This window comes from Brassica rapa, chromosome A05, assembly GCF_000309985.2.
Source record: "Brassica rapa cultivar Chiifu-401-42 chromosome A05, CAAS_Brap_v3.01, whole genome shotgun sequence".
Taxonomy (NCBI): Eukaryota; Viridiplantae; Streptophyta; class Magnoliopsida; order Brassicales; family Brassicaceae; genus Brassica; species Brassica rapa.
In genome coordinates, this window is record NC_024799.2 from 26142318 (window position 1) to 26169879 (window position 27562).

Genomic DNA, 27562 nt, shown 5'->3' on the forward strand with positions numbered 1-27562 from the left:
ACTGATCGTGACGTATCTTCAGACACTTTTACAAAAAGATCATTCAGTATATATTTGTTCAACATAAAACACTCAAAAATAATTTGGAGTAAAAAAAAAAGTACAATAAAGTCATTACATAAAAGCATCACATTGTCGCATGTGTTCCAAGGCTTTTAAAGACGCAAAACCTAAAACTACATTCATACACACATACTTGCCGCATCTCTCTGAAAAAAAAAAACCATGCCCTTCTTTTGTTCCCATGTGATAAGGTCCACCTAAACTACCCACATTTAACTATATAACCTACGTGGCGCTCGTCCATTCGTCAACCTATCGATGGCATGAGAAGCAGAGGATCACCGCCTCTCCAATCAATAATTAGACAAAAATAACTTTGATCCACTCTGTTTCAAGCTGTCACCAAAATGTCGTCTTCTTCTTCTTCTTCCTCCTCTGCTTAAACCTCATTAGTTTAATCCTAACGAACAAACAAATCAGAGACTCGAACGAGTGGTTCCAACGCCATGATTCCTATCCTCCAAATCTCGATCCTTTGTTTCTTCCTCTTCGCCGGGATCTCGATCTCCTCTTCCTCAGAGGAGGAAGAGACTATATACAAGATCCTCCAGGACAACGGACTCCCGTCGGGGATATTCCCGAAAGGCGTGACGGAGTTCACCTTCGACGGCGAGACGGGACGGTTCTCCGTTTACTTGAACCACTCCTGCGATGCTAAGTACGAGACGGAGCTTCGCTACGACACGAACATCACGGGGACGCTGAGCTCTGCTAACGTGACTGATTTGTCGGGAATCTCGGCTCAGGATCTGTTCCTGTGGTTTCCGGTTAAAGGGATCCGTGTCGATGTCCCGAGCTCGGGGCTTATATACTTCGATGTTGGTGTCGTTCGGAAGCAGTACTCGTTGTCTGTGTTCGAGACGCCGCGAGATTGCGTCGCGGTTCGGCGTGAGAATGAGGTAATGGTTTTGTTAGATTTTGCTGATTAAAGTCTGAGTCTTTGGGATGTAGATTAAGTTCAATTGTTGTTTAGTTGTATAGTTGCGGTTTCGCAATGTGGAGTTGTTGTTGTGTTCTTGTCTATTTAGAAGTTGAAGACTTGTGTCTAAGAGTTTAATGTGGGGTTTGAGAGGAGTGTTTGGATTTGATCAGATTCATTGAATGTAGACTAACTAGAATGGCTATTTGTTGCAGGTTGAATCTTCTGTGTTGTCATTGCATCAAGTAGATGAAACTCTTGGGAGAAACGTTATTTAGCCGCGGAGAGTTGTTTTTAAGAAAATGTTGTTATACTATACACCACCACAAAGATAGACAGATTGTTCTCTCATCAAAATTCTTGTACTGTTCTTTTTGGTCTCAAATCTTTAAAAGCTTGATTCAAAGTCAAAATGCTTTACCTCTTTTCCCTCCACATTCCAGTTTTGTTTCTGTATTGCATTCTTATATTCTTGAGGGGGAGTTAGATGGTAGAGAAACAAGATCTGGTTTGTTTTGGAGAAAGATGTTGAAGGAATGGTCCATATTTGGTTTGATGATAACAGTGATGTGAGGTGATGAATGTTGTATTATTTTTGGTTGTCTATTGTTTAAACAGATATTTATCCTATATATAGCCAAATAAGTGTCATAGAACAATCATTTCATCTTCACAGAATATCTGGTTGCTTTATTTTTAGTAAAAATGATCCCCCTAGAGTTCTTACAGTCCAATCAGTTGTGACATAATAAAGACTGTCACTCTAAAACCCTGACCATCGCCAAGCTGAAGTTAAGTCTGTCTCCAGCTTGGCTTCGGAAGTCACTGTCTGAATTTACTAGGGGTGTCAATGAAACAGTTACGCAAACTTAGTCCAGTTATGAGAGATTTTTGTCATGTATCACTTGTCTCAACCACCTTCTTAACTATTTTCCTGAGGATGTATGTGATTAGCAGGAATTAATAGTTTAATGTGGAGATAAAAATAGGGATAGTCAGTTTAAACTGCTGAGTCAATGAGATGTTTCGGTTTTTACTGTTTGTCTTCTCGTCAACGTGGCAACAATACCACTTTTAATAACTCATTACATAGTTTAGAACAGAGTCACACAGCTGATAATGCCACCAGGTCATCAACACCTGGATGGTGAGGTGTTTAGTTTAAGGTGATGATTAAGACCCATGACTTGGATGAACATATAAACGAGACTAGAGTATATAGTAATATATTCCATGGAAGAGAGGCTATATTAGTGATGATTTACATAGATTAGGATCCAGATAGTTTAACTTTTTAAGTCAAACTAATTGAATAGAAAATGTGACCCTACAAACATTAAGCATATGTTAAATGATCCATCTAATCAAAACTTATGCAATCGTTCTTGTTTCTTTCCTAATAATCATATTTTATATATCAATGAGATGAATGTAATGAAAAGAATCTCAGGTTTTTTTTTTTTTTAACACCAGAATCTCAGGTTCTTACAAAGATATTACTTTTAACAGCTTTGATCGAGCCAGGTCTGGTCAATGTGGGACACCCATGTGGTCGTACATTTTGTCGTCTTTGGTTCAACTTGTGCCGTGTAGGCTAGGCCCATCGATTATACTTCCGCATCTCTCGATCAACTCTCTAGAGTCTAATTCCATCATGTCTCCAATCATGCCTTAGATGGTGGTTAGGACATAAATATTAACGAAAAGATCCACTTTTAACGAGCTTGCATTGATGGGTTAAATACCCACGTGCTCTTATTGATTGGTTGCTCTACTGAAAATGTGAGCCTACAAACAATAAACCTCAAGTTTCATGATCTATCTAACTCAACTCCATTAGGTTATTCATGCGATCATTCTCCTTGCACTATCCTACTATATACGTACAACTTATAAATGAGTCTCACCTTTTCAAACATTTTCAAAACTAGAAAAGAAGTTACTAAAATGAATAACTCACACGTTCTTAAAACAGTCATATTGATTATGGTTTTGGTCGATTCAGGCCTGGTCGAAGAGGCTACCGCACACCCATGTGGTCGAACATTTTTGTCGGCTTTGATTCAACTCGTGCCGTGTAGACCATCAGTCGCGCCGTTTAGCACATTGTCTCCGAACGGGCTATGTTGCGCTGCCATCAAGAGGCTTGGTCAACCTTGTCTATGTGCTCTTTCCAAGGGACCACCTATATCTGGCGTTGACCGCGCTCTCTCTCTCCAGTTACCTGGAAAATGTTCTGCTAATTTTCCTCCGTGTAACTAATTTTCTACCTTTTATTATAAATTTTTTGTAATGCGTTTACTTGAAAATCACGATTTGCTTCGGTTTTTAATTAGACTTAACTAAGAAGCTTTTCAGACAGATATCACGCTTGCATGTGTAGAAGTAGAAGTCGCATGTTTGCAACTTTAAAAGTTAGTGCAAGACGACTGAAAAGACTGATCACTGCAAATAAATATTTTTTTCTTAAGCTTCCACCCGTTTGCCAAAGAAATATCCAAGCATGAAAGTAAAAAGATTATTATAGCTTCTCATATCTATATGATAATTCACATATATATTTGGCCAAAAAAAACTTTATTATAAAGACAATTATTTAGATATTAATATAAAAAGTGGGGTAAAAGATAAAACAAGAAAAATATTACAGTTTCATAGTTAGAATTTAGTATAACAAATGATCAGCATAGTGGAAACAACTGAGGACGTAAAATAGGTAAAGACCAAAGATAAGAATCTAAGAACTTAACATTTCCACCATTCGAGATCATTCCCAAAATGATATTTCTCATCATTTTCATCGGCTTTCCGATGTTGATCCTCCATCTCTGCACCACCGTCCGCGGTTGTCCCACCAAGAACCCTCGTCGCCGGTTTCCTAATCTCACGACGGCCCTTTTTCCTTTCCTTCGTTGCTGCGGCCACCAAAGCCTGGACGGAAGACTTGAAGTGGCATGAACTGCGTTTCTTCTTACCATATTTTCTTCCTTTTTCTTTGTCTTTCTGATTTGATTTACTATTCAGCTTTGGGTTTCTGAGTATGCAAGTTCTTGAGCATGGATTTATAAATAGGAGAAGTGACTGAGTGATCATGGATGATGTGTAAAGCTTGGAATCAAAGAGATTTTAATCATTGAAAGAGGCAATGATTATGAGCATCATTAAGGCCTATGTGTGAGTAGGAGAGAGGTTAACCTTTTGGAAAATATTCTATTTCCATCTCAAAGTATTATACTAAACAAGTTTAAGATTAGATCTAATTCAAAGTGATCAAGAAAATGCCTAATAATAGAGAATATATTTGAGTTCTATTGATGATAAAAATAACTTTTCTTGATATGATCGCCTTATGGCACAAATATTCAACATATTTCATTACACTTTGTAGTTTCATAGTTGGTAGATTTTCTTTGACGTTTAATGCCTTAGCGATTCCGCACTACTTAGCGATTCCGCACTACTTGCACAAATTCTCCATTACTATAATTAAGCTGGAAACTTAGATATTGGCATTTTGTTCAATCATTGCCCATTATATGAGAAGCCTATAGTCTATAGAGGTTAGTTAAGGGTATTGTGATATTTTCGATATATTAAATATGTTGCTTTCGTCTGCGAATTCTAGACCTCAAGTCTACGTTAAGTTGGAGAGTATACTATTTTTATCAAAAAAAAGGTTCAGTATCTAATAATGTGTGCTTTATTCGGCCTTAGGTTATGTAGCCTCGTGGTAACCATCATTGCAGTTTACATGTGACCCGTCCCCATTCATATTCCTTTTTTTTGTCTTTCAACTGCTTACTGACAAGATCTTACATAATTACAATCGAAACAACCAGTCGTCTAGTGTTTGTTTTTGGTCAAAATATATATGTTTTTTTGGACAAATGTCAAAATATATGTAAGCATATAAAGTTGCAGAATCTATTTAATAATTTTCTGCATTCAAACTCTCGCGTCAAAAATTAGAGTGGTTAAAAATCAATGATATTCTTAATGAATTCATATATTTTTTATAATTAGAATTAAAAATAAATTGTATGTTAATAATATCATTTAAAAAAAAGATAATTCTTATATATTGTGTTGTTATCTGAATGAATTTATATTTTTTTATTATATAATCAAAACGAATTTTATATTAATGATATCATATTTTTTTAAAAGAAGATAATTTGTATATGTGTTGTTATCTTAAAATAATATTTTCTATTATAAAATTTTAAAATTAAGATATACAATCATTCATAAGAAGATTATGCCTGATGTGCGGGCAAAACACCTAGTAAAAAAATTAAACTGAGATAATTCAATTTGCCAAAAAATAATATATATAAATATTCTTGTAAATCATAGTAATATTGTTTTTGGGTATATTTATGTACCTCAAATTAAGTAGTGGGTTGCAATCTAAAAGGGTACTTATCGGGCCATTTGGGCCTCATAATTACAAAGTTTTACTAAAAGGGTACTTATAGGGCCATTTGGGCCTCATAACTACAAAATTTTGTATTTATAAATATATATATTTGAATAATATTAAGGTTTAAAATAAATTAATATCAACATCTCAGGCACTTCCCGCGAATATAAACTTCCTTGAAGAAGACCAAACCTTGTCTTCTCTCTTCTCTCCACAAGAGAAAATCAAGCAATCCTTTTCCTTCTCCAAACAATCTAAGCTTCCTCTAATCTCTCTTCTCTTCTCTCAATTGAATTCATCTTCAAGTAATCATGTTCATTTATAATCTCTTCTTCGTTTCTGATTATCCCAATCCAAGTAACCTCTCTACTCTCAAATCTTCCTCTCTTCTTCGTGTTCCTTCCGATTCACCGGAATTTATAAACAACGCAAAATGGATTCTCACGGAAAAAGCCATCACGAAGACGCCTCTCCGAATCTCATTCCCTTGTCAAAGTACTCGAACCGAGTCGAGTTAAAGACTCTCCTCGAACAGAGCGACGGCGGCGCTGGTTTCCTCGGGAAAAGGGTCGTCGTCGGTGGATGGGTGAAGTCCTCTAGAGCCGTAAAGAAAGAATCGTTACCGCCGCCGCCGCCGGAAGTTTTCGCCCCTCCGCCGTCGAGCGGTGGGAGTCAGGCTTCTCCGACGCCCAGCGTTAGCTGCACGGAGATAATCAACTCGAGGATGAACATTTTCAGAAAACTTTTCGATGTCTTGAGCGGCGGCGGAAAGACTTACCCGATCTTCGAGAAACAGGACCTCGCCGGTCAGAAGGCCACGTCACCGCCTGAGTATATAATTCACTTCCAGATCAATGATGGCTCCTCCATCTCTACTCTTCAGGTAAAGTTTTTTGCACATAAGGTGTTCGATGAAATGGCAATGAGAGTTAAATTTTATTTTTATTTCTTTCTCAGGTTATTGTTGATTCTGTGTTGTCGAGTGTTCCAGCAACTCAGCTTATGTCTCTAGGGACATGCATTGTAGCAGAAGGTGTGTTGAGACAACCATTGTCTGCTTCTGCAAAACACGTTATTGAGCTTGAGGCAGAGAAGCTTCTTCACGTAGGAACGGTGGATCCAGACAAGTATCCACTGTCCAAGAAACAGCTTCCTCTCCATATGCTTAGAGACCACTCTCATTTCAGGCCCCGCACGACTACGGTAAAACTATATTTCAACGTTTTATTATTGTGAATCTTTCAGACAGCTTTGTCTTTGATATTGGATTATATTCTGTTGTTGGTGAAGGTTGGGTCAGTGACTCGAGTCCACAGTGCATTGACCTTAGCGAGCCACACGTTTCTTCAAAACAATGGGTTTCAGTATGTTCAAGTACCAGTCATCACAACCACTGGAGCTGGCGAGATGTTTAGACTCACTACTCTTTTAGGTGAAGATGATGATAAAGAGGAGAAGAAACATGTCAATGAAAAAGATGGAGTCAGCATTGACACAGTTAAGGCTGCGGTAAAGGAGAAGACTAGGCTAATTGATCACCTTAAGAGGACTGACAGCAACAGAGAAGCTGTGGTTGCTGCGGTATACGACTTGAAGAAAACGAGCGATCTTGCATCTCAGCTTGAGATGAAACAAAGACCAAAGGCATCAGCAACTCTGATCAAACCTGAGAAGGTTGATTTCTCGAAAGATTTCTTTGGTTGTGAGGCTTATCTGACTGTTTCTGGGAGGCTTCATCTTGAGAGCTATGCTTCTGCACTTGGAAAAGTCTATACCTTTGGACCGAGATTCATAGCTGATAAAATCGACAGTACAAGGCATTTGGCTGAGATGTGGAATGTGGAGACTGAGATAGCTTTCTCTGAATTAGATGTAAGATAACATTGATTTTGGTGAATGCTACTCAGTGATTAACTTGTTTCATTTGGATGTTACAGGATGCTATGGATTGTGCTGCTGAATTCTTCAAGTTCCTCTGTAAATATCTTCTGGAAAATCGTCACGAAGACATGAAATTCATATCTAAACGAGTAGATAAGACCATCACCATACGTCTTGAAGCAACAGCGTCTAGTTCTATTTTGAGGTTCTCCTATACTGAAGCGATTAGCGTTCTGCAAAAGGTGAAACACCTTCAAATCCCATATAGTTCATTCACTACGTACTAATTTGTGTTGCTATGTCGTAATGATCTCAATCTCTACAAACAGGCAACCACTAGAATATTCGAAACCAAGCCTGAGTGGGGCGTTGCTCTAACAGAGGAGCATCTCAGGTATACTCTTTTTGCTTATGAGGATTTGCTGTTAAGTCTTTGTTTTAAGATCTGCTTCTGAAATTTTTGTGTTTACCCTCTAATGATGCAGTTACCTAACTGATGAGATCTACAAGGGTTGTGTAATTATACATAGCTACCCGAAAGAGGTTAAACCGTTTTACACAAGGTTGAATGATGATAAGAAGACTGTAGCAGCGTTTGATCTGGTCGTACCAAAGGTGAGAAGAGAAGCAAACCAAACTTTCAGAGTTGCAGAATGTTACAAAAGTCTTCACCGTTCTTTTTGCAGGTTGGTGTTGTGATCACTGGGAGCCAAAACGAAGAGCGGTTTGAGATTTTGAATGCAAGGATAAGAGAAGATAGATTGACAACAAGGGAGAAGTACGAGTGGTACTTAGATTTAAGGAGCCATGGGACAGTGAAGCATTCAGGAATAAGCTTAAGGATGGAGCATATGCTTCTGTTTGCGACAGGGCTTCCTGATATCAAAGACACAGTTCCTTTCCCAAGAAGTTGGGGAAAAGCAAACAACTAAAGCAGCCTCAAGCTTTTATGTACAAACTAAGTTACATCGTTATGTAACTTATCATATATGTAACCGTACTTGGTGAACACACAAAAAGAGGTGTATCACAAAATGTTTATAATGATCATGAAAGTATATTTTGAAACAAAGCATTGTCAAGGCTATCTTACCCATTGGGTTCTGTCAAGGATTAGAGAAAATGGCTTCACTGAATCAGATAAAATGGTGAAAACATGAATTTGAAATCCAATTCTAGTGGAAATATATGTACACATTAAATATATATTGATAACAGATTCAATGGTTCGTTGGGTACAATCAAGGCTTTCGTAAAGCAGAACCCGCACCCATTACAACTGCTAAGACAAGACCAAGACCTGCTCCAAGTGAAGCACCCACAGCTGCTGCTGACATCGACGATGACTTGCCCTGTGAACCATCTACGGCACGGCTTCTGGCTAGTTCCACCAACAGTCTATCTTTAGCAAGTTCCTGAAAGTTATAAACATTGAAGCGACATGAGCATTATTACATTGACATCTACAATGTTACTTTCAACAAGCTAGGAGAGTGAAGATACCTGAAAGCAAGCTTCTTCTTGACTTTGAAGGACGCGGTGGACAAGCTGGCAAAGGGAACTCACACCGTCCACTGGAAACACAGTATCTTTTCTCTGAAAAGGCTTTTTGACAAGGTCGAGCGGAGCGAATATCAGCTTCTGAGCGCCTAATGATCCTTCATTACCAGCGTTCACAGCTGCCCAAGGCAACGAGGATCCCCCAGAGCCGGAAATAACATAAGGGATAGAGTTAACAACTCCTGTTGAGTTTGGTGACACTTGATATGCCTGGAGAACAGCTTCTATCATTGATTTCTGCTGATGAGCACTCACTGAGAACTTGTTTGTAATGGCAAGGACCCAAGGGATGCCGAGGGACTTCACTTCGTCTAACAGAAGAGCAAGTGCTGGCTGCTGCTGCTGTGCCGTTGCGTTCTGGTAACGTGGTACTCTGTGAGAGAGATTGTGCACGAGAATGATTAAATCTATCTTTTTACTTAGGTTGCGAACTCCTTTCCATAGCTCTTCTCTAAAGCGAGAAGCCTCTAACTGCAGCTCCTGCAGGTTCACACCCACTGTGTCGGAGTAGCAAACACCACCAACGATACAGTCTTGAACATCGGATTGTATCTGCAGATTCTCCACATGGGTCATCGAACTCAGCATGGTTTGGCCTAGTATGGCCCGGAACAAAGAGGTTTTACCAGCACCCTCAAGCCCGAGTAACCGCACCCTCCGTGTTCTGACCTCAACCTCCTTAGCCACAGTAGCGAAATCACTAGTACAGAATATATATAAGTCCTCCAAACCTTCGGGACGAACAAATTTGTCCTCTTGGAAAAATCCTAAATTGATTCCTTCCTTCACCAAACCGGTGTTTGAATCAACAGGCGAGAACATAGGTACTAAAGGATCTTCAACTATCTGATTGCTTGGAGGTCGTTTCAGAGGAGCTCCAATGGTCACTCTAATTTTCTGTAGCTCAGTTTGCTCTACATTATCTGAAGAAAAGGCAGGTGTTGAAGGGAAGGATTCCACAGTAGTTGAGCACCTAAAGAGAGTTAATAACTGTATCATACATACTTATCATCATCAAATAAAAGACGAGAAAAAAGCGATAACAGATTATTATACCAGTTGCCATTCACTTGTGCATGAACAAAGGAACACAAGTGCAACCCATGACCAGTGATATCAACTTTTAGAGGCTCTGCATTCTTATCACCAGGAACGCCATTCCAGCCAAGAGGAGCTACAGAAGTGGCGGTTTTAATGATCGGTGATTCAACGATATGCCCAATCTCTACACTACCACCAACAGCAAGCCCAAGCCACTGTTGTAAATGAGGAAACTGCTTCTGTTGATCCACTCCGAAGAATCCATCAATATCCATGCAGAGGTCATGTATTCTACAGCATGGAGAAAAGGCATGTCAGTGAAAAATCATACCAAAAGCTAAAGACATCAGCCTATGTATGAATCTATCACCTCTGGAAGCGAGACCTATAGGACTTCATAGAATGTGACTGAAGACGTTCTCTCAGTTCGGTAATCACTGATCTGACCTGAAAATATCTTTGCCAGAAAAATGCAACCAAATAAGAGAACCTCAAGGTCATCATCAATCACAAACTAAATGTGAAGATAAGCGTGCAAATGGCATCTCTAACTAACCACCTAAAGCTAGTTAGAGAACTCCAAAAACCAGACCGACTTGGTTCTAGTATGCCTTAAACTGTTCGCAAGTTGAGATTAATAAACACTTATTAGCCTATTTATAAGCAAAGGAAGGTCGTACCGATGTTAATTTAGAGTACTCTCCTTCTGAAAGTGATTCCACAGATGCAGTTCCCAAGAGATATAGCTGTGATACGCAGAGTAAACTTAGTAAGCTGTTTTGAAGGAACCACAATTCCACTGAGCACCAAAGCTTATCACATTTATGTATAAGTTATAACAACTACCTCTCCAAATGGCACGTAAGAAGGTAAAGAAGGAACCCTGCGCCAGCTATTTCCAAACCCATTGGACGAATCGGTCTTTCCTTCACTCTTACCATTAACCGTTTGCCCGTTACCACTATCTGGCAACGGCTTGAGAGATATACCATCCCCACCCTCTTCAATTTCAAGAGACTGTGGTTCCATAAGCACGTCCTCGATAGGAGCTGACGACACTACAGATTCACTTGCACTAGAACTCTCTGCAGGATCCTCTTTCTTTCCTCTATACCTATCCAGCTGTTTTTTAACAGCCTCAAGAGGAACAAGTCTCGAAAGCCTCCAGAATGAGTTCTGAACAGGGCCGACACCGATGACTAACTGCTCCTGTTCTTTACCTTTTGTCTTTTCCGCCTCTGATGCCTCTCCAGCCATTGATATTCTTTGCTCATTGTAGTGATGAAAGTATGCAGGAGAGAGGATTCTAGGGACTAAATCTTCAGGTATACAGTAGCTTTTGAAATAATGATGCCATCCTTTTTCATGGACGTAACTGCAAAAGAAACAAAGCGAGGGAAAAATTATAAGAATGCTCTGATTGATGTTTAACTAGAAGTCGTAAAACATACTCTCGCAATGCAGCATTCCCAACAGGAGGCTGGGAGAAGGTAATGCATTTGACATGAATATTTTCATTTCCTTTCTTTGTAGAAGAGGCAGCAACAACCCTCAATATGGCGAGCGTAGCTAAAGCAGCTACCTGTGTAAATTAGAATACAAATGTAAAACGAAGGAGTCAATAAGGAGGAGACAGGTGTAGGTAAGAAAAATCAATCAGACTTACAGCTCCACCAAGTGAATGTCCACATAATACAAGTTTCCGTTGCTTTTTTTGAGCAAGTCTATACAATTCTAGAGCAGGTATCCCTTTAGCACGAGCCAAGAATCCCTAGTTATTAAAATTTAACGGGTAAGTTTTGAATAAAAAATAATAACTTAATTTAAACCTTGCATAAGATAATATAGAAAGGATGTTTACTCGATGTGCAGCAGGTTTAGGCTTATCTCTACGTTGCTTAGCCTTTGAATCAATAGGATTCCGCAGACCCTCTCCGTTATTCTTCTGTGAATCGCCTGGTAGAGCTTCAGATGCTGCGATGCATTCATCCTCTGCGACATCATCTTGAAATATGTGACCTTGAAGTATATTTGCATCCGCCATGATGTCCCTAGAACACACCGATGAATGAAAAAACTCATCTTCTACATCCGATCTAATTTTTTTTCCCAATGAAATAGAAACTTCAAGACTTACTTGTATTGCCTAGTTCCGACAAATGATGCAAACAAAGTATCACCAGCCTCAGCGAGTAGATACCTGCATTTAAGTAAATTTCAGCTAGAGTATTAGGAACCACACTCATCTAGTAAAAAACAAAACAAAATTTAATTTTATAGTTTCAATATAAAGCTGCATATGAAAAATATCTATTAACAAACAAATGTATACATTGAGATTATTCTTTTTGCTGATACAGCCTCAATCAAAATTCAAAAGCATATCCATATTAAAGCAACCATGATTCGAAAAATCCAAAAATAATTTATGTAAAATACAAACTAAAGATAAAGAAAAAAAAACATTAAAAGAAGTTCAAAAATCTCGCTAACTACTAAGAGATGTAAAACAAAACCTGTGGGGAACATGATCCGATGAAGGTTGAACTCGCTCCAACGAAATGAATTGGCCACCAAAGTCTGCTTTAAATTTGTTTACAGCTCGAACCATCTCACTTGCAGGTCTCTATCAGAAACAACAACGCAATAGCGTAAACAGAGTTTCTCATTAAAATCTCTACATTGAAGTAATAGCTCGAAAACAGAGGATAAGGAGATAGAACACTAACTTAACCTTCTAACTAACTAACTAACAGAACATATTAGTTAATCAACATTAAACTGTAACTAACTACTACTACTAAGTGTTCTCCTTCTAATTCAATTGATTAATTATAGAAAGGGTGACTAATCACCTTGTAAACACATTCCGACAGAACCATGCAACAGAGCAAGTCCTGTAAATCTTCGACCGACTCCGACTTAAGTGCGAGGCAGAGATCCTGAATCTGCTTCTTGCGCTTCTCGTACTCGCGCCGGATCTTAACCCTCTGATCCGCATCTTCTCCGTTCCACGGTGGCCACCGGAACTTCCACTGAAGTGGTCCCCACGAGACGCGTAGGAACCTCGCTCTCTGGTCTCTGATCCACGATTCCACTCGGCTCTGTATCGACTCCATTGCTCTCTATAGACAGATCGAAACTCGACAACGCGATAACTGTCTGTCGGGATTCGAAATACGCGTGGAATATGCGCCTCCATCGCTAAATAGTTGAGAAACTGTCTACGTTCTTGGGCCGTGTAGGTTGATATATTGCTTATTGGGCTTATTAGGCCCATATATCGTAAAGTTCCCAACGCGGGCTCATTCATTTATTTGTTATGGGTAGTGTTTAGTACTGTACTTGCTAAGTTTGGTAGTAAGTTTGTTGCAGCCGGTTTATCAACATAACGTTTAAATATTTTTACTGATTGTCCAAAAAAAAAAATATTTTACTGACGAATTTGAACGATTAACATCTAACAAAGTTTGAAAATTAAAGTTGCTCCTTTTAGAAGTTAGGTTTAGTGATTTGATTTGTCATGATAAACACATTTTGTTGAAGCAATAAGAAACCGAGTTTTAGTAAATACTGTACAATAGCATCATCAGTATGTATAGGGTTGTGGGTAACCATAACTGTAATGGTCAATGAACTATGCTCTGAGTTTGTAACCTGAATCAAAACACTCGTCAAGCTACTCTAGAGAATAACCATATTGTTCTACTATTAGATTAAAAAACGCATAACTACAATCTAGGATATGAGATTGAAACATTCATCTTTTCATTACAGACAGTGTTCATGTTGACGAACCAAAATGAGATCCAACTCGCAAACATTTTTATCAATCAAAAAGATATCGTTTGGAAAATTTAAAAATAACCAACAATGCTGACTTTGAGTTAAGCAACAAAGTGAATAATATTTCAGCTAAAACTAGAGTCTTGAAAAAATAATAAGGCCTTCGTTTTATAATCTTCCTACTCCGTCTTTTTCTTCTCAGAGGTAGTGCGAGGTGAGTAACGGTATCCACTCGTACACCTTCCTACAAACTTAAGAACTTCATCTATAAGAATCACCGGAAGTGACACAGCCAACACCAGCAGCCACTCGTTCAAACTCAGCGGCACAATCCCAAACACCTGCGCCAAGAAGGGCACGTACAGTATCACAAAATGCAGACCAAACGACACCGCCATCGCCAAGAGCAGCCACGGGTTCACCCACGGAGGCATCGTCACAAGGCTCCCGTCCTCCGAGAGCGCGTTCAGTGAGTTGAACATCTCAATAGCCACCAACACCGAGAGGGAGAGCGTGGACGCTTTGATCTTCCCCTGATGGAAATACTCGCACGGGTTCGACTCGAAGGAGAACGTCTGAGAGCCAGCTGTGAATGGTGAGACTTTGAAGCCTTCCCACGAAGAGCACTGGCCCCAGTGTGCTAGCTGTGAGTAGCTCACGAGGCTGTGACCGTCTTGGCTCAGGTCTATGCCCATGAAGCTGCTGTGTGTGTACCATATTATGAATACTCCCACCGTCGCTACTCCCACGTACATACCAATCACCTGTAGACAACAAGTTAACCCACATTATTAATCAAGGGAGTTTAAAAAACAAGTGAGAAGAATCTGTGTGTTGCAGCATACAAGATAGCGGAAGAGGATCCAAGCAGTGATAAGCGAGTCATCGCTTCTACGAGGAGGCTTCTTCATGATATCCTTGTCAGGGGGATTGAATCCCAGAGCCGTAGCTGGAGGACCGTCTGTTACGAGATTCACCCACAGGAGCTGAACTGGGATCATGCCTTCTGGGATTCCAAGTGCAGCTGTCAAGAATATCGATGCAACTTCACCAATGTTGGAAGAGATCATGTACCTTTTTTATTCAGATTGATAGGATCAGTATATGTTACTACATAACTCAAGCCACCTATAAAAGTTAACTAACAGAAGACTCACCTGATGAAAGCCTTCATGTTGTTATAGATGGACCTGCCTTCACCAACAGCTGCCACAATAGTGCTGAAGTTATCATCTGCTAACACCATGTCTGATGCCTCCTTTGCTACCTGCAAGAAATAACCTCAGAGCTTTAGAAAGCTGATAGAGCCATAATCATCCCGTTTCATAAAACCGAAATAAAATCGCAATCCCGTTCTTGGAGAAGAGAGGAGAGAGACATGTACCTCTGTGCCAGAGATACCCATAGCCACACCTATATCAGCCAACTTAAGTGCAGGAGCATCATTGACTCCATCTCCAGTCATGGCAACCACTTCTCCATCTTCTTTGAGCAACCTAACAATCTCTTGCTTGTGCTTTGGTTCAGCTCTAGAGAACAAGAGCCCTCCACTTTGCCTCAGATGATTCTTCTGATCTTTAACATCCATAAACTCTTTTCCAGTCAAGCTTCTCGAGGAGATATCTTCATCTGCCTCAAACACTCCAATCTCACGACAGATTGCTTCCGCGGTGCTCTTGTTGTCTCCAGTTATGACCATGACTCGGATACCTGCTGTTCTGCAGTCTGCAATGGCTTGACGCACCTCTTTCCTCGGAGGATCCTATCAAACACTGAAAAAGTTAGAGCATGAATCAATGACCAAAGAGGGACAAGAAGGAAGTGAAACTCACCCTTAGACCAACAAATCCAACAAATGTTAGATTGGATTCAATAGAAGAGTAATTAGATGGGTTGAGAAGTTGCTGGTGAGCAGGATGGTCTTCACTGCCATCATAAGTAGCGAAGTCTGATGGAACATCAGAGTAGGCGAATCCGAGACACCTTAATGCACTCATGGACATATCATGTAGGCTTTGTAGAATAAGGTCCCTTGAGTACTGGTCAAGCTCTTGAGTTGAACCATCAAGTAACTGAATATGCGTACTCCTTTCCAATACATTCTCAACGGCACCCTGAACAAAAAATTCAAAACCGGTCTCTTAGTAGCTGAAGAAAAGAGTGGACAAAGGATTCTTTCAACTAAAGCACAAGCTACATAGAATGATAGAACAGACCTTGACCAGTAACAGTTTCGTTCCTGAGCTGGAATCCACCATAACTCCCATTGATTTCCTGTCTCGGTCAAACTCAAGAGTGGCAATCCGTTGCTCTAGTTCACTCCACAGCCCACAACAACCTTCAGTAATGTTATAAAAGGGTTATACATGAGTTACTTGTATCTGGAAAAAAAAAACATGAGAAACAAATATAACCAATTACACATACGTAAGACATTGCCATCAGCCAAAGATGAAGCTTTATTAGCTTCTTCAGGGAATCCCATTTTCTCAACCAAAACCTGCTCAAGGAAACAAACACCAATAGAAAATAAATGCAGATTAACACTTGACAGCCTTTGAAGCTTGAAAACAGAGAGCAGAAGAAGTATACTTAGTAGACTGTTTTACCTTCAAAGCTGCCTCAGTAGGCATGCCCCTAGCAACAAACTGATTCTCAGATTTCTCAACATAAGCATCATTGCAAACGGCAGCGATTTTCGCAATCATCTGAAGATTTTTATCCATCCTACCCACAGGCCAATCTTCAATCTCTCCATCTCGTGGATCAAAAGAAGTCCCCTCAACATTGAAAGACCGAAGAGTCCCAATCCTAGAACCCATAGCAACAAGCTTCGAAACAGCCATCTGATTAGTCGTCAAAGTTCCAGTTTTATCAGAGCATATCACAGTTGTGCAGCCAAGTGTCTCCACACTAGGCAACTTCCTAACCAGAGCATTCTTCTGAGCCATCTTCCGTGTCCCAAGAGCCAAACATGTCGTAATAACAGCTGGAAGACCTTCTGGAATTGCAGCAACAGCTAACGCTACAGCAATCTCGAAGTAGTACGTGCACTTCTCGAAGGAGAACTTAAAGTTTCTTGGCCAGCCATCAACATACTCCCAGGAGAGAAAGTATTTCACATTGATGAGCCAGACCAACGCGCAGACTAAACCAATGATCATCGTCAGCGCTTCTCCGAACTCGTTGAGTTTCTTCTTCAGAGGAGTGTCTTCCTCGTGCTGCGCAGCTTCTTGAATCTGCGAGTGCACCCTCCCGATCTCGGTACTCATCCCAGTGTGAGTAACCAAACAAACACAGCTCCCGTTAACAACCGTGGTCCCTGCAAACACCATGCATTTCTTCCCCTGAATATCAGCATTCTCCTCCACAGCCTTGGTAGTCTTACTCACCGCCTCGCTCTCTCCCGTCAAAGACCCCTGCTCAACTCTCAGCGTGGAACTAACCAAACCCACAACACGCATATCCGCAGGGACCTTATCACCCACCCTGAGCTCCACAACATCACCAGGAACAAGCTCCTTAGCAGGCAAGCAAGACACTTTAACCCCATCACGCGTCACAGTCGCTTGCTGAGACTGAATCTCCTTCAAAGCCTCCAAGGCCTTCTCAGCATTAGTCTCTTGCCAGATCCCAACAATGGCATTCACAATCAAGATCAAGAAGATCACAAGCGGCTCAACAAAAGCAGTGATCCCCATCTCCCCGCCTTCATCACCATCAACAAAGGCCAACACAAACGAAACAACAGCAGCGGCCAAGAGAATACGAACCAAAGTATCATTAAACTGCTCCAGAATCAACTTCAAAAGCGATGTCCCCTCAGGCTTCTCTAACTCGTTCAAACCATAGATCTGATGACGTGTCAACACCTCGCTGCTGCTTAACCCTCTCTCAACGCTAACACCGAAGTGCTCTTCGCATTCTCTAACGTCTCTGGCCCAAACGGGGAAAGTATCGAGCTTTAACGGTTCTGAGCCGTTGGATTGCTTATCTTCATCACCTCCTTTCCCCATTAGATCGGTATCTGAAATTGAATTGAATAAAGGATCAGACTTTGAAGGAAAGATAAGAACAGAGACGTAAGAGATCGCGACGCTCACCAGACTCGCGGAGATCGTACGCTCTCCTCTCCAGATACTTCTCTTCTTCTTCTACAGGAGAGGCCTTTACATATATAATATGGAGGTTGTATCTATACAATTGTAAATGAGAGTATATATCGCTTTCAGGTTGAACACGATCTCCATAGTTTATTTTGCAGTTAAGCCCTTGTATTCTCTTCTGATTCGTTTTCTTTTTTACTTTACTTAAGGAAATTTTTATCCTCAGAGACACATTTTGTCTTTTCAATATCACTAAAAGACACATTGTGATACAGCACACTTTCTTATGTTAGGTTTACTAATATAACCCTCAACTAGAATCACTTAGATAGAAATCCTATCCAACTAGACCAATCTAGTTAACCAAAACCAAACAGATTCCTTATCTTTTACTTTTTACAAACCCTCCTTTTACCTTATCTTTTTTCTTGTTAACCTTCTCTTTCTTCCGGATACGCCGACGAACCCAATGAACCCTAATCCTGTCTCTTTCATTTTCTGACTCTCTTCTCCGATTACGCTTCTCTGTTTAACCCAATCATCGCGAGTTCCGCTTCTCGACCCAGATGTTCTTGAGCTTTGAGGTCCAAATCAAACCTCCCCAGACCTTTGTCTCTTTGATTTTCTGATTCTTCTCGAGGCTCAGTCCCGTGGAAACGATGGCGGTGGCGGTGGAGGGCATGGTGGAAGAAGTGGTGGATACCATAGTGGAGGTGGTGGTGGTTCTGGAGGCAATGGTGGAAGACGTGAGTATGGATACAATGGTGGTGGTTGGTGGAGGTGGCTGCCGAATCTTCATCCACAAAACCTTGAACATAAGACCCCATCCACAAGATCTTCATCCACAAAACCTTGATTCATGTGTTCACATTTTTCAGTGTCCATAATTTTACCATCCACAATGTGTATGGTCATATCTAACTCGTCCACAACTTTTCGTGTCCACAAACACTTGACATGCAAGGTGCAATTTCTGTTTCAAAATTGAACCATTTTAGCTTTGTTTTGTTTCTAAGGATATATCTCAACTTTCGTCTCTTTGTTCTAAAATTAGCAGAGAAGGGAGAAGAATAGTTTATTCCCTGTCAACTGTTCACCGTAACCACAACTATTGCGTCCATACATATCTATCCATAAGTATATGTTAAGTGTCCACGTTTCTTGCGTCCACATTCTTTATGTCCATAAATCTTCTATTGATTGTGCTCGATGACTTTTCAGATTTACTTAACTTTTCTACTATATTTATGTACATATAACAAGTAAAAAGATAATTAAACAGATTTTAGTTTGCTTGTCCATAATTCTTGTTTTTACAACTCATTTGTAATTTACGTGTTCACAACTCATTAATCCACCTTTTTTTTTCTATCCACAATATAGATGTCCATATTTCATTTGTCCATAAATGCCTAATCCAAAAATCTGAGTTTACAACTACTTTTACTTTTTAGCTTCTTTCATTTATTCCAACCAGAAAGAATATTTGGTTTGGTTCTTTAAAGGAAACATCCTTTTCCCATTCACGTTGGTTAACAAGCTGAGGGTATTTTTGTCCACTACAAAGACACATGTCCCAACAATGTGTGTCATATCCATTATGTGTCTTTGAATGTAAACAAAAGACACAAAGTGTCTCTGAGTGTAAACGTCTCTTACTTAAGGGGCTCAAAGTATAAATTATGTATTTTTGGGGGGTGTTATGTTAATATCGATAAGCTTTTGTTAGTGTAGTGTGGCCTGGGACGGATCCCGGGAAATTTAAGATACCTGGATCCGGATCCGTGGATTTAATATCTGAATCCGTAAAATAATCAAAAATAATATTTTAAAAAAAAAATTAGTACATAAATTAAATATTTATACAAGATTTATAAATATATTTATATATGTCTATAATATTGTTAAACCAAAATATAATATTATAAGATTAATTCATGTATAAATATTAATATATCAAATATTAATATTAATAAAATTTAAAAATTTAATGTGTTTTAAAAATAAAGATCCGGATCTGGATATTCAGATCTAAAATTAAGATATTTGGATCCGATTCGGTCTGGATGGATCCAAAATTTCACTATTCGAATTCGGATCCGGACATTCTGGATATCCTATTTTCGGAACGGATCCGGAGCGGATTTCTGAATTTGGTTCTCGGATAATAAGTCCCCGCCTATAGTGTAATAGGTATACGATTTGTAATGCGAATATTTGCTTTTCAGGGAATGGGGCTGTGTTCTGCCACTTTGACACGTTGGGAGGGTGCATTCGCATTACAAATCATATTATACTCACATTATTTTGTTGGATTTTGTTGTAAGTTGGTATGATATCTTATATATTATCAAAATAATAAGTGTTCACATAAATATAAAATGCTTCAAAAATTAATTTAAAATACATTATGCACTGCCTATAACGGCAGCCTATTATTGGAACGGCTACTCCCGTATATATCCATATATATACATGCTGAACACAATCTATCCCATTATGATGAGGAGGATATGGTTTTAAATTTAATTGTGCGGTTCTATTCGAACGTAAACGTTGAAAAAGTTTGCAAGTAACAAATGTAAAATAGGGACTTTATATGTCTTTTATTTCAATAAAACCTTAACAAAGAGAACAAGAACCGGCTGAAAAAAAAACAACAGAAAGAGAATCAAACCCCCCAAATATGACTAAAGAATAGTTCCTTGAATCACAAGGAGAGACTAAAAACAACAATTAAAGATAAGCTGGTTCTTGTTCTCCTCTCTTCTGCTTCTTCACTTGGAAGGAGGGAAGAAAATTGCATCCGAAGTCCTCTTTGAGCGGAACAACTGCTCCACCTCTGGATCAACCTTAAACCCATCCTGTAAAACCTCTGGAGACAAAGCCTTCCACACAGATGTCCTCCCAGCCAAGTGTGTGAAAATCGGACTACACACACGTCATAAACAAACTCTTAGTTTCTTTCAATTTAAAAAAAAAAACTCAAAGAGTGCAAGGACTCGTGTTCTTAGTCAGGAGTAGTCACAATGGAACAGCGAAGCCATACTGCTTAAGAGCAAGCTTTTCGGCTCCAATGTTTCCCTCTTTAAGCATCGGCAACTCTTCAGGGCACCATGCAAAGTAAGATCCGCCATCTCCTCCGAACACTTGCTTCGGCAACTTTGGTGTAAGATCCAACTCCATCGCTGCTGGGAACCTCGCCCTCTGGGCTCCAAGCCACTGTTGTAAATGTGGAAACTGTTTCTGTTGATCCGCTCTGAAGAATCCATTAATATCCATGCAGAGGTCATGTATTCTACAGCATGGAGAAAAAAAAAGGCATGTCGGTGAAGAGCACACCAAAGCTAAAGACACCAGCCTATGTATGAATCAAGGAGTAACTATTCACCTCTGGAAGCGAGACCTATAGGATTTCATAGAATGTGACTGAAGACGTTCTCTCAGTTCCAACAAAGGATGCAAACAATGTATCACCAGCCTCAGCGAGTAGACACCTGCATTAAGATATTTTCCTTGGAGTTAATTCAGCTAGAGTATTAAGTAACCCACACCAATCTTGTGTAAAAATAATAATTCTAACTCAACAAATATATTATTTCATGATAAAGCTGCATATGGATTCTATCAACAAACAAATGACTACGTTGAGATTATTCTTTTTGATGATACAGTCTCATCAAAAGCATATCCATGTTGGCGCAGCCATTATTCAACTTCTAATACATTGAATTTAGTTTGACGTTGAGTTAACACTTGAATTATCAATTTTTCCTATGGGATAACACATTATACTTCGAACATTGCCTCAAGAAATTGAAACTAATTCATAGTTGGTAACATTTTTGAGGTATGCTCCTAGCTCAAACTTAATCAACTCTAGCTCATGTAACCAATCAAAGCCATTTATGCACAATAGAAACCAAAGAGCGCAAAAAATACATTAAAAGAAGTTCAAAAATCTCGCTTACTACTAAGAGATGTAAAACAAAACCTGTGGGGAACATGATCTGATGAAGGTTGAACACGCTCCAAGGAAATAAATTGGCCGCCAAAGTCAGCTTTAAATTTGTTTACGGCTCGAACCATCTCACTTGCAGGTCTCTATCAAAATAACAATGCAATAGGGTAAACAGAGTTTCTCGAACATAGCCAACTCTCAATAAAAAAAACGCTACATTGAAGTAATAGCTCGAGAACAGAGGATAAGAAGGAGACAGAACACTACCTAACCTTCTAATAACTAACTAACTAACAGAACATATAAGTTAATCGTTCATTTAATTTGTTATCGGTAGTAAAGTAAGTAGTAACTACGTTCGGTTTGTTGTCGCCGGTTTATCAACATACTAGTGACCATATATCTTAAACACTGGTATATTACTATGTTCTAACGTTTTAAATATTTTACTGGTGTATTTTGACGAATATAATTTAACATTAACAACTAAAAAGTGTGAACATAAAAATTGTTCCGTTTGTTACGAAAAAAATGTTGTTGAGGCAATGAGAAACCGAATTTTCTGAAATACAATAGCATCGTCCATATGTATGGTTTGAACTAGGGGCCTTTGAACCACCGACAACAACAAAGCAAATGATTAATTCTTATAACTTTGAAATTATATATCAAGAAGTGGAATAGAGAACACACACGAACATGGTCATATATGCTGTTAAGGTTTGGTTGGTTTGTTCATTTTAAAAACTTCTATTACGAATTATTTGACTTAAAAAAGACAGCACAGATGAAAGTATCTTAAGGAAATATCTACGTGAAGCTGTGGAAATAGACCACTAATGAGCGGGACTGCGTACGCAGTAAATTTTAAGTAGATAAGATGACAGTATAGTAATGGTCCATACAATCTAATAACAACTCAGAATAATGCGAGAGACAAGAGAAGGTAAGGTGAAAACAAAAGAAGTAAATGGCCTAAGTTTAAAAAGTATGGAGCTCCATTATTGTGCTAGAAAAAAGGAACGGAGAAAGAGAAAGATCACCTTCACAAAATAAATATACTACCCAACAAAACCAAAACTCCCAAACTGACCCCAAAGTTTACACGTGTCGTCATAGAACCTGCGTTCCCTGGACCTCCCGCCTGTCCGGGAGTGGTCGAGGCGCCACCTCCCGGAGCAGAGGCGGGAGGGTCAGAGCCACTAAATCTCAGCACGGCTGTAGATTTCAAATTTGACGGAGTAAAAGGATGAATTCCAATACGGCCGTTGGTCACATTCCCGCCGATCTGCCACACCTGGTTCACGCTATCCTCTCCCGCCGGAACCTTAACCGACGTGTGAATCACGACTCTGTTCCCGGTCAAGGCTTCGGTGCGTAGATCCCAAAAGTCGAAGGCGAGTTTTCCTTGGACGAGAGTACTATAGCTACTGATGTTGTACGTCTTCACGACGGGAGCCACACCGGGTCCGGATCTGAGTGCTACAAAGGCTTGAGACCCGGCCATTCCAGTCCCCGTGGGGTTGATAGCCCAAGCGACCCAGCCGCTGGGTCGAGCTGGAGTGGCGACAAATGCGATGGAGAGAGATGAGTTGGTTTCATTGTAAGTGTAGTGGAGGTAGGAGTCGAGTACGGGAAGGTCTAGGCAAGTCTGAAAGGGAGTTTTCTGGGTGGTGAGTATGTTCTGTGTAGAGCAAGTTTGTGAAACCGCCGGTGAGATGAGAGAAACGAAACAAGCAACGGCTAAGACAATAAGAAGAGAGGAATGAGAAGCCATGGTTGAGTTCTGGTGTTATGTGTGTGTGTATTTGATAAAGATTTTAGACATGTAACGTTAGGCTATATAGACGGTAATAATATCCTAAAGTTATGGAAGTGATTCAGTGCACCGCTTCCTACGATGAAGGAATCAGGTAAGGTCCGTTAGGATGATGCCACGTGCTGAGTTGACTGCTTGATAAGAAAAAGTCACGTTCACGATGTGAATCGGTGTTTGTTGAAAACAAAAAGATCGGTGATGATTTAAAACGAAGGAAGAATTTGGGTAGAGAGAGCATGTGGAGAGTGCGTGTTCTTTTTGGAAGTTGACTGCAAGTGGCGTCTTTGTTATACTTTATTACTATTTGTCAACTTAAGGTTTTGTGTGCAGTGCAGTCAAGATGGGTTGGAATGTAATTTTTTTTTTTTGAATGCATGACTTTTACCTTGGGCGTCGCTGTGAGATAAAAAATAGAAAAAGTTTTTTGAACTGAAATAAAAGCAGACGGAGCTTTGTATATAAATTTCAGATAAACACAGATTCTGCTTATTTGTACTATTAGTTGTTTGAGGGAATATAATGTGGTGTTGCCGTGATTTATGCATGCATTCAGCAAAAAGAAACTTATTAGTTAGTTAACTATACACATGACTTTTATCTTGATTCTCGGTGTATTTAAACGCGCATATAGGCTTTGATTGGTAACATGTAGTACACTTGATTTAAGTTGAGTTAAGCATCTAAATCAAAAATGTTACCAATCATGAATTAGTTTTAAGATTTTGAAGTTGTGTTTGAGTTATAATTGACTATAATTGAGTTACAATTTTGAGTTATAACCTTTGTAAAAATGATAACTCAAATCTAAAATCTACATCAACAAAAAGCTCATGTATTAAGATTTGAGTTAAAAGAAAAATTTGGGTTTTTCAATTAACTACCCACTACCTTCTGAATATTAACAATTTAACAAAAAATTATAATACATAACCACGTAGCCTTTACGTTTAGTTTATATTATTTAATACAATATACTTAACAATTTATTATGGTTATATACTAGTTAGCCAAAGTTTTTCTCTAAATTATACCAAAAAAGCTTTTCTAAAATCACATTTTCATTTTAATTAGTTAAAAAAATCTATAATTTTAGTTGTTAATTTTCTTTGGTGATTAAAAAGTTATGTAAATAAAATATTTGTATAAGTTCCAATTAAATATTCAATTAAATTTTTCTATTAATTTTTATTTTTTTAATATTGTTTGGTAATTAAAAATTAATGTACATAAAATTTCAACATCCTTAGTTAATTTTGATTTATGTATTTTGTTTTTTCAAATTTTATTATTAAAATATTATTTATATTTTAAAATAATATATACTGCAACTTATACATCAAAAATGTTACCAATCAAATAATATTGATAAAATAATAACTCATATTTTTACTGCGAACTCACCACATTAATCTACAGTTTCTACCACATAGTTTTTACTGCAATTTACATCAAATCGTATATTTTATTGTAACTCAACTCTAATACTACGTGTCACCAGTCACTACAAGAAAACATTAATTTAGTGACTACAATTGCAACTATGGTTGGTAGTGGCAAATATGTGAAACTACCTTCTAATGGATTTGCAACTATTATGTTATTATGTGTAATGGGTTGTACCTTAGTTGCAATTTTTCGACTAAAACATGCAGTAGTAATACGGTTGCTAATTTGGGATTCATTTGTAACTCTCTTGTAACTAAATTATGTAGTCACACAAAATAGTAGTAAAAAAAGCAATATATGTTCAACTAAAACTTACATTCTTAATTTAATAGTTATAAATCAGTTACTTGTATAATTTAATTATCATAGTTGCAAAATAGTAGCTACATATTTATTATACGTTTGTGACTCTAATCAAAAGAATAGCATTTTTATTAGTATGTTTAATATTGTGGTTGCAAAATAGTAGTATGTGTATTCAATTTGTAACTGCGTTGCTACTACTGAATTATAGGAGTGGAAAATTAGTAGCAACAATTTTGGGACATTTTTTACTGTAGTAAAAAGAGTAACAATTCAGTGGCTAAATATTGGTATGAAAACATATCACACATGCCAGATATAGTAAAAAAATTAGTTGTAATGTCTGCTACATATATATGTATAAGTACAGTTATTTTTTGACTTATTTGCAACTTCTAAAAATTAATTTAGTCATAAATTAGTAGCAATTTTTGTCACTATTTTGCAACTACATATCATTAGAGAATACATTATTTTCTAATTTGTTTCAATAGTTGTCTAAAATACATTATTTTCACAATTTTTTTACTATGTATCATTAGAGAATAATGTAAGAAACCCATAAATGGGTATTTTTTTATATAAATTTAAAACATTCACAAATATTTACAAACATGTATCATCTATTTGTATTACATTCATGTATAGTAATTTTGATTAGGTTTACATTTATCCAGTTAGATTGTTTTACAAAAATGATTCAAGTTATTTTATTTAAATAAAATCATTTCTTTTTACATATAAGTTTTAAAAATAAAAGAATGAAATTTAGAGTTAAGAATATCTTTAGCTACTAATTTGCAACGGCAAAACATATAGAAGTTACAAAATAGTCACAAATAGGAATTACTACTTTGCCACTGCAATCATATTTGCTTAAATAGTTATCCAAAATACATATCTTTTTAAAATTGTTTTACTATATTTCATTAGTAGGTAACAGAAGAAATCCAAAAATGATTATATTTTGTATAAATTTGTATCACTGGTAAAAGTTGGACATGCACATCTTCACAAAACCCATGCTACCCACTTGTAATACATTCAAATGCAATGATTTAGATTTGGGTTAAAGAAATCAATTAGATTATTGCACATTAATAATTTGATAAGTTCTCAGATTGATATATAACAAGTGTTTTCTCTTGTTAGCCAATTATTTGAAACTGCAAAACATGAGGCGTTACAAATAAGTGGTAAATTTCATTGTAATTTTCTTTTACCATATGTCACTATTTTGCAACTATATGCCTTTAGATAGTTACACTTTGGTCGCACAATTTGGCTCTAAGGTCCAAATTTTTTTTAATATAGCGCTCATTTTCTAGGGAATAGATTTTCGATACCCAAATCCTCTTTCTTCCTTTTAGACCTTTATGTTCTATCATTTTTTTCTTTTCTTCACACTCTGATCTCAGAATTTTCTCTTCACCGAATTTTGATTGTCTTCACACTCCAGTTTGCTAAATTCTTTAGATAATCACACTTCATACTCAGAATTATGTATAACATGAAAAGGTTGGTGTTTGGTGACAGTTGATCTTTGGTCTGAGATAATTAGATCGGAGGAAGAAGACGGAGATGGGTTCAGAGAAGTACCTCAGGTCGAGGTTTATCAGAGAAGGAAGAAGCTTGAGAAGCCTTCCGCAGCCGAAAATTTGTAATTTTGGGAAAAAAAAACCTTCCTTTTGTTGTTGTTTCGATGTGTGTCTGAGAAACAGAGTGTGGTCGGTGAAAGGGGCTCGAACTAGTGTTATCAATGGACCCAAGAGAGATAGCTGGACTCGTTCCTTTCCACCAGGTTATATTCTTAGCCTAACCCTATTTTTGTTCTTCTGTTTCTCATTTTTTTAGCACACCATGTGTTCGTTGAAATGTCAAGGAAGTGCCACCAATTTTTTAAATTTTAGTAGACTGATGAAAGGGTTGATAACTGTGGCAGAGGGAGGGAGAGTATAGCAGCGGGAGAAGGGTTGATAACAATCAGCCTCAGAAGAAGCCTGCACCACTCGGTAATGGGTTCTCTCCTTTTCTCCTTCATATTGTAGATTTGGGTTCTTCTAATTCTAGATGTTTAATAAAATAAAATTGTGTGGTCTCTTTGATTTGTGGATTTGTACGAAGGTAATGTCGTTCCTTCAGTCGGTGGAGTCTGGTGTTATTTGAGCTTGTAAGTGTCAAATGGTGAGCACTCACTTTATCTTAGCTCCTTACCTGCGATCCATTTGATTATTAGGTCTTTCCTTTCCCATCC

The 27562-nt window shown here is 38.3% G+C and overlaps 7 protein-coding genes across 8 annotated transcripts; 3 read left to right on the forward strand and 4 right to left on the reverse strand.

Moving 5' to 3' along the window:
* Positions 1-364: 364 nt before the first annotated feature.
* LOC103870667 lies at positions 365-1614 on the forward strand. The gene is made up of 2 exons (XM_009148823.3): positions 365-962; positions 1198-1614. Exons 1-2 carry the CDS (start codon positions 510-512, stop codon positions 1258-1260), a joined length of 516 nt encoding a protein of 171 aa, XP_009147071.1. The 5' UTR covers positions 365-509; the 3' UTR covers positions 1261-1614.
* Positions 1615-1874: 260 nt separating this feature from the next.
* Positions 1875-3455, forward strand: LOC103870668 (putative lipid-transfer protein DIR1). Its single transcript, XM_033292375.1, has one exon. It carries the CDS (start codon positions 2879-2881, stop codon positions 3242-3244), a length of 366 nt encoding a protein of 121 aa, XP_033148266.1. The 5' UTR covers positions 1875-2878; the 3' UTR covers positions 3245-3455.
* A 159-nt stretch (positions 3456-3614) lies between these two features.
* LOC103870669 lies at positions 3615-5145 on the reverse strand. The gene has a single exon (XM_009148826.3). The coding sequence runs from the start codon at positions 3958-3960 to the stop codon at positions 3664-3666; it is 297 nt and encodes a 98-aa protein (XP_009147074.1). The 5' UTR covers positions 3961-5145; the 3' UTR covers positions 3615-3663.
* A 438-nt stretch (positions 5146-5583) lies between these two features.
* Positions 5584-8361, forward strand: LOC103870672 (asparagine--tRNA ligase, cytoplasmic 2). Its single transcript, XM_009148830.3, has 7 exons — positions 5584-6288; positions 6363-6608; positions 6696-7277; positions 7343-7528; positions 7616-7680; positions 7772-7901; positions 7973-8361. Exons 1-7 carry the CDS (start codon positions 5839-5841, stop codon positions 8216-8218), a joined length of 1905 nt encoding a protein of 634 aa, XP_009147078.1. The 5' UTR covers positions 5584-5838; the 3' UTR covers positions 8219-8361.
* A 38-nt stretch (positions 8362-8399) lies between these two features.
* LOC103870671 lies at positions 8400-22342 on the reverse strand. 2 transcript variants are annotated; one of them, XM_009148828.3, is made up of 12 exons: positions 12743-13081; positions 12404-12513; positions 12025-12087; positions 11749-11938; positions 11554-11658; positions 11339-11469; positions 10734-11262; positions 10568-10633; positions 10258-10334; positions 9903-10178; positions 8790-9819; positions 8400-8701 (listed from the first exon to the last, which is right to left on the reverse strand). In XM_009148828.3, the coding sequence occupies exons 1-12, from the start codon at positions 13004-13006 to the stop codon at positions 8528-8530; spliced, it is 3015 nt and encodes a 1004-aa protein (XP_009147076.1). In that variant the 5' UTR covers positions 13007-13081; the 3' UTR covers positions 8400-8527. The 2 variants fall into 2 exon arrangements, with proteins under 2 accessions (XP_009147076.1, XP_009147077.1); XM_009148829.3 differs by lacking the exons at positions 12404-12513; positions 12743-13081 and adding an exon at positions 21774-22342.
* On the reverse strand, positions 13634-18059 carry LOC103870670 (calcium-transporting ATPase 4, endoplasmic reticulum-type). Its single transcript, XM_009148827.3, has 9 exons — positions 17777-18059; positions 16283-17700; positions 16101-16173; positions 15890-16011; positions 15506-15787; positions 15058-15435; positions 14831-14940; positions 14519-14747; positions 13634-14437 (listed from the first exon to the last, which is right to left on the reverse strand). Exons 1-9 carry the CDS (start codon positions 18042-18044, stop codon positions 13853-13855), a joined length of 3465 nt encoding a protein of 1154 aa, XP_009147075.2. The 5' UTR covers positions 18045-18059; the 3' UTR covers positions 13634-13852.
* A 238-nt stretch (positions 22343-22580) lies between the features above and the next one.
* Positions 22581-23788, reverse strand: LOC103870673 (auxin-induced in root cultures protein 12). The gene has a single exon (XM_009148831.3). It carries the CDS (start codon positions 23515-23517, stop codon positions 22786-22788), a length of 732 nt encoding a protein of 243 aa, XP_009147079.2. The 5' UTR covers positions 23518-23788; the 3' UTR covers positions 22581-22785.
* Positions 23789-27562: the final 3774 nt, after the last annotated feature.